Source organism: Condylura cristata, unplaced genomic scaffold (genome assembly GCF_000260355.1).
Source record: "Condylura cristata isolate star-nosed mole 26May11 unplaced genomic scaffold, ConCri1.0 scaffold00018, whole genome shotgun sequence".
NCBI classification, from domain to species: domain Eukaryota; kingdom Metazoa; phylum Chordata; class Mammalia; order Eulipotyphla; family Talpidae; genus Condylura; species Condylura cristata.
In genome coordinates, this window is record NW_004567119.1 from 23858018 (window position 1) to 23865221 (window position 7204).

Sequence of the window (7204 nt, forward strand, 5' to 3'; positions counted from 1 at the left end):
GCACAAGGCACAAAAACCTCCTTGGGGTGAGGGAGACTCTTTGTCACGATGTCTGCCCTCTTGCTATTCTTGTGTCTGAGAACTTTCTAGTCTTCTCTGAAACATCTCACAAACTTCTTGAAGATTGCCGATTTCTGGTAGGATGCTCACTTAAAATGAGAATGATGTGGTTGGCTACCGTCTGGAGGCTCATCATCAATCAGGATGCTACGAGCCTGAGATTTGAAACAATCCTGGTGCATTAAACAGTCTCACAAAATGGAGCCTTTTCCCATCCTATTTATGAACATACTCTGCTCACACCTCTTAAGTGGTCTACAAAGCTCTGCTGGTAATGTCAATAGTGAGCCTTCAATCTTTCAATAATGTTTTTAATCATAAGCTTTAAAGCACAATTGTTTTTACCTCAAAATTCTTAAAAATCTGTTTTGGGACAGAAACAAGAGATTAATGGAGATCTTGCAAAAAAAGATAAATGGCACCACCAGAATACCACAAAACTGGGGGGAAAATTAATTGAACCTATACTTTTGATAAATATTTATTTTTTTGCGGAAGAAAAATGCATACTAGTTTAAGCTGTCATTATACTAACCTACATCCTATTTTTCATATTATTAGTAATACATAATGTGGTAGTTTATATTCAAAAATAAAACTAGAATGTATATACCTCATGTATTTATCCAGAAATACACCAAGGTTACTATGGTTACGAAAAATCCATTACCTTTGAATACAGAATGAAAAAGTTTGACTTAAAGTGTGTGCTATTTATTATAGCAAACATCAACAGCCTTCGGGAGGTTCTCTAACTGGATTCATTTTTCAGTGTCAGGAGTGACCCACCATATTACTAGCTTATGGCCTATGCAAGGCAAAAAATTTGAACTGTATGCATTTTTAAATATATTTTGTACTAACTCAAGGTGCAGCAATGTCTTTGACTTTTAATGCTTCATATTTAAGAGGAAGAAGGAAAACCCTCAAACCACCTAGATGCTAAGTGGCTTCTGAACTGAAATGCATTTACTTTTACCTGAATCCATGTTGGCAGAGAGATGTATTTGCTACATTATGGGAGAATGTTGGTTCTAGGTGGAAAGTTAAAAAGAAGCTACAAATAGATGGAGTAGGAGTAAGGAAAAAGTACTGACACTTTGAATATTTCAGAGGTAACATGAAGCCAAGTTATTTAGGAATTTTTTGATAGTATAGAAAGCAAAAGAATGTTAAACGACACAGATGATTGCCAGCATGAAATACAGGGTAGAAATCAACTCTGGAGGAAGTTTCAAAATTTTTCTCAACTCTATTAAATTTTTGTTCCTCGACACTGTTGCCAGCTGAATAAAAGTAAAATCTAAAGGGTTGATGATCTTACAAACATAGGCAATGGAAGTAGAAAGTAAACTATATGCAAAGAAACTAACGCGATATTTTTCACTGGTAAAATTGCCAACGATTTAAGAACATAACTCCCCTGTTGCTGAGCTCTTTCTGCAAAATGATGTAAAAGTGTATGTTAGATACTTGAGGTCACTGTTTCCTCTAAAGAATGTAGCAGAGTCATGTACAAAATATGTATCATGGCATAGTCAAATTAGAGACCAGTGAGAAACTTCTGAATTGCTCCAGTGCTTATTGCATTAATGTACATTATTGTGTGTTCATAAGGTGGGATATGATGCCATTATTAAAAATCCTTCAAAATATTTTTAGAAATATGCTTAATGAGTTGGAATATAGTCAGAAAAGGGAATAAACAAGGTTTAAAATTATATGTTAAGAGTTCTGTTTGGTAAAAGTGAATAAATCCTAGAAGGAATAATATCAAATATCAAATGTTTCCATATGTATGGTGGAATTACCAGGTATAAGGTGTATGTTTTTTTAAATTTAAAATATATATATATTTATTTATGCATACAGAATTGGAGTACAGGCCAGAGGTGCAGAGGCAATAAGAGGATTCACCAGAGACAGAGTGGGGAGCAGAACAGACAGACTGATGAAGTACACTGCTGAGGGGAGCAGCAGGCGAAACAGGAGAGGTCTGCCACCCCACATGAGTCCCACCCTGGCCGGGGACTAAACTCATGTTGAAGCAGTTGTAGTCAACTTCACAGTGCCAAGCTTTAACCTGTTGCACCATCAGAAGAGGGCCTGATGTCTGCATGTTTTAAATTACCTTCAATAATCACATGTTACTTTTGAGTAAAATGTAATCATCACTTGGTTTCACTCACAGCAGGAGCATAAAGGACTAGGGGTAGGGGAAATTATAGTGAACAACTATATACCAGAGGCATTTTACGGGGGTGGAATAGGGATGGGATCAAAAATGGGGGAAGGGGGCGTGAGAAGTGCACTGGACTATGGTGATGGCACACCGGTGATTTGGTGATGGGAAGCCCATGGGGATTACAACTGAGATGGAAAAAGGCACAAAAAGATGCAAAAAAAACCTAATATATTATTTTAAAAATGTAATCATCACTTCTCCATCTAAATCTGCATCTTCTATTTCTCAGATTTGCTAGGAATTGACATTTCAGCACCTTTGAGACCCAAATTCTCACAGAGTAGCAGCTTCAGTGAGAAGCTTCCCCCACAAACTGGTCCGCAAGAATGGCCGCCAGTAATCCTGCTGCAGAGTCCAAGGTGAGCACCGAGAAGAGCACCCAGGTGCACAGGTCAGGGCTCAGCACCTGTAGAGGCTCGCACCCCTCAACAGCTCCAGCAACTCCTCTTTCAGTTTCTGCCCAGTGGGTTCACAGAGCAGAAGTCCTTCCCTGCCATCTTTCCTGTGATTCTTAGGTGAACTTTGAAGCTATAAATTAGTTTGAAATTTTGTTCCTATTACAAAAACATGAAAAGGATGGTAAAGATCATCTTATTTAACTTTGATGTACTCTGAGAAGCTCTGGAAAAGTGACCCTTCAGACTGTGCTATAGCAGAAAATACATTTACTTGAATGCCTTGAATGTGGATGGAATTGCATTTCCCAGAATGTACCTGGGAGTACCTTCACCCTGGAGTGACTGTATGTGGAGAGAGGGTTTTCAAGTAAGAGGTGATGAGGTTAAATGAGGTACCTAATCTGACAGGACTGGAGTCCTCACAAGAAGGTGGGACCTCAGGGCGGGGGCACAGGGGACACAGACCACGCGAGGACAGAGTGAGAAGACAGTGTTCCACAAGCCAAGGAGAAAGGTGTCAGGAGAGGCCTGGACTTCTGTGTGCTGAAGCCATCCAGACCACAGCAGCGCTAGTAGGTGAACACAGGTGCTGTGGGATTTGTATTCAGGCTCCCATATCCCATTCAGGGCTGCTGTGAGAAAACGTGTCCAATAAGCAGAACCCATGCCAATGCAAACATGGCCTGTAGAACCAGCTAGAAAAGATGTGCCAGTTGCTCCCAGGACTACCTAGAAGTCCTTGCTGTCTAGGCCTCAGCTTTACTCGCTGTGACATTAGGACAGTCGAGTACAAGTATTTGCCTCATACTGTTCTCAGCTTAGTTTTTCTCTTAGTGGCTGACAGCACAAGCCCAAGATGCTTTAGGGATGAGAGAAACAGGAAATTGAATGGCAGACGAGAAGCTGCATAGGTTAGAGAAACAAACAAACAGAAACGCTGCTGGCAATATAATTCTTGACAAACCTACAGAGAGGATGCAAACCATGGCCGACATCACCACAGAAACTACAGGGTTTTTGTGAGCACTGTGAAAACATCTCACACTCTGTGCATTCTACGGGGGGCACCTCCTGCACTAGTGAGCGCTAACAGTGCTATTAGTATTCGAGGTACTTTTCAATAGTGTTCGCAGTCACAGTATTATTAATCCACTGTGGTGACACTGGTCATGCTCATTCACTGCTGACGCTCAAGTCCCACAGTCCATCAACGAAAATACGGAACCAGCCTCCTCCTGCTCATGGTGTCAGCGATCACGTGAATTCTGCCTTCTCTTCTCTCCACATTGCATTTTTCCTGGCTTGTCAGCTTCTCTTGCCTTGTGCACATCTTGGAACTGCCCCAGCCGCACTGCCCGAGACCTGCCATCTGCCACACCCCCGACCTGCTGACCACTCACACTGCATGGAAGAAACCTGAGTTTCTTTCTCTCTGACTGCTCCCTTCCCATTCTCTCCAGTGCTTTTCATGCCCAGCCTACTCCTGCTGTCCACCAGCTCCCTCTGCTATCTCCTCTCCTTGCTTCCAGGAGATGTCTGCTTCATTCCTCCGTTTGTTACTTGTGTACCCGGTCTGTCCCATGTCCTGGAGATTCAGCAATGGACTAGCCAGGTGTGGCTGTGTCCAGTTTAGCAGACAAAATCAAGAAGTAAATAGGTAGCCTGATTCAAGACAAGGCAAACAGAAAAGGGGCCAAAATCTCCAGAGCACATGTGAGGGCACAGGACTCCCAGGAAAAGAGCCCCTGGATCTAACGGTGTGCTTCCTCACGGCACATGATGGCACGCCGTGGGCTTCCCAAAGTGATTTTCCTATTGTTATTATATTTGTAATGAATGATAGTCATTAATACAAGTATAAAGTTCATACCATGATGTGTTTACATTTTTTTTCAGAAAGAATATCTGTGGCCTATAATTTGTAGTTCAAATAATGTCTTAGTTTTAAGGTGAAGTGATTTTTAAAACATATAGCATCAGCCCTGACTTCTATGTAAAAGAATGATTATTATTCTCTTTACTAAGTGCTGTGCACAGGGTAAGTATTTATAGAGAGCGCTAGTTCTCTCCAAAATCTTCAAAATTGTAGGCACTTCCAACTTGTACATTCAGCAGTGAATCTCAGGGAATTGAAGTATTAGTTTTCAAACCACTTTCTGGTTTTGAAAACTAGATTGCCAGAGATAGGAAGTCTACCACTCAGGTGGGTTGGTCTGGAGGAAGCTATTTAACTTTTCTATGCCTTGGTTTCTCGTTTTGTACAATGGGGTTCAGAGTTATGTTTACTTCATAGAATAGGTTTTATAGAATCCTACTCAACTGTGATTAGTAAAATGTAAAAGCAATCGTTCTCATTCTTGGAAATTTCCCAGACTAGCTCGGACACAGAATGAGGAGAATACAAGGGGGTGAAGGTGGGCTCCTGAGCATAGCCCTGCACCCCTGCTTCTCTGTGTCCCATAAAGTCACAGAGCCAAGAGAGGAAGGGCGGCCAGACCGAGTCCCTGTTACAACCTCAGTACCTGGCGTTAATGGGAAGGAGTGAACGCGTAAATAATTAATCCTGCCTCTGCCTCTGACTTGGTGACCTTTCAGGAAGAATTTAATATCTCCAGACCTCAGTTTTTTCATCAATCAATATTTGATTAATGTCTCACCTGATAGTCAAATCTAGTATATAGCATACAATAGCATAACCACTATAACCACTAAACAAATGCAAACATGATTCAGACACAAGACCTCATAAATAAGACAGACCTTTATGTCCCCCACACAGGCTTGCATTAATTTACTTCATCTTACATAAGGGCCATTATGCTTTCTAATAGGACCTGGGCATACAGACATTTACTTTTAAGTAGTCTAAAATTCAGACCACACTCAGTCACACCGCTGAGCCTCAAGATTATTCCACATTCATGGTGATGCTCATGGTTAGCCCTTATGACCATGGAATTTGTTAGAAATGATGGGGAAGTTAACTAGGTGCTGTGAGTTCAGCTGAGGCCCACACAGGGCCAGCTGAAGCTCTGTAGCAAGTTGGAGGGAGAGGTGTCACAAGCCAGGCTCTTTGTGTTGACATAGTTCTAAGCAGCCCTCTGCATGTGAACAGGGTGCATTAGCTGAGGGTTTAGGTAAGAGTGGGAGGAGCTGGGCAGTCTACAGAAGGGAGCACAGTAGGACAGCTGTGGGAGGCAGGACAGAGGAGGCAACATGAGCCTTTTCTCTTTGCTTTAACTATGGCTTCAATATAATTGTAGTGATTTAACAGGAGACAAGCATAAATAAGCCAAATTACAAAAATACTTTTCTGAAAATCCTGTAGTTATCTGATATACACACACATGCATATATAATCTAATGTAGATTATAACTCTTAGCTGATACATGTACAGTTCTTACCTGTGACCGGATGGTTCACTCCACTGTCTGAGTAGATTAGCATTCCATCCATATATAAAGAGTACTGACTTATAATACTGCTTGCTTTTTTGGGTGGATTCCAGGTGAGTAACGACAAGTTGGGCAGGGATCTAGCTACTGGTGGCAGAAGCTCTTGTGGAGCTGTAGAAAAGAACAAGATTTATAGAGACTAATTTTAGTTTACTTTTCTAATTCAAACTTTTCAAACCCAAACCCATAAATCACAGAATAAACCTGAAATCCCATGCATGGAAGTGTTCTTGATTCGTGGGCAGCTTGTCAGTAATTGCTTTAGGAACAGTACTAAATAACTGTCCTGAATTTATGAGAATTTGCATGAATGATGGATGGGAAGTACTTACACGTAGTTCAGTTGACTGATGCTTGTGTTACTTCATCAAAAGTATTATTAATCCATAATCTATTTGGGGATGGGTCTTGAAAAGAAAATAGAGTTCCTGCCCTTGAGGGGCGTCATCTCTAAAATGGGCAATGCAAGTAAGAGTGGTTCATTTAATTTATCTGTCTGTATATCTATCTATCTATCTATCTATAATTATATATATGTACATACACATATATGTATATATGCATATATATAAACCCCTTTGGGATGACAGTATAAGTACATATAAATGCTACAAATCAGCATTGTGTACACCTTAAACATCCATACTACTACACTTCAATTTTATCTCAGTTTTAAAAAGTCCTAGACTCAGGTGATGATAAAAAATTATTTTTTAGAGAATAAAATAGCAAACCTGTCTGTAACTATAGAAATGACCAGAAAACATGAGATTAAATAAATTAGTCCTCTATGAGAAGTACATATGGGCAAGGTATCTTTTTTTTTTTTTTTAATTTCTACAAAAGTTTATTTTTACATCATTTTGCACATTTTTTTTTCCATCTCGATTGTAATCCTCGCAGGTTTCCCATCACCAAATCACCCGTGTGCCACCACCATAGTCCGATGCATTTCCCTCCCCCCCCCCGTTTTGATCCCATTCCCCACTCCACCCCCACAAAATATCTCTGGTATATGGCTGTTCATTATTATTATTATTTTCTC

General features: G+C 40.5%; 1 protein-coding gene across 1 annotated transcript in view; it reads right to left on the reverse strand.

Moving 5' to 3' along the window:
* Window positions 1-7204, reverse strand: part of USH2A (Usher syndrome 2A (autosomal recessive, mild)) — a 589735-nt gene that overhangs the window by 313308 nt on the left and 269223 nt on the right. Inside the window, 1 exon segment of the mRNA XM_004685238.1 lies at window positions 6109-6270. Coding sequence (XP_004685295.1) covers window positions 6109-6270 — 162 coding nt within the window.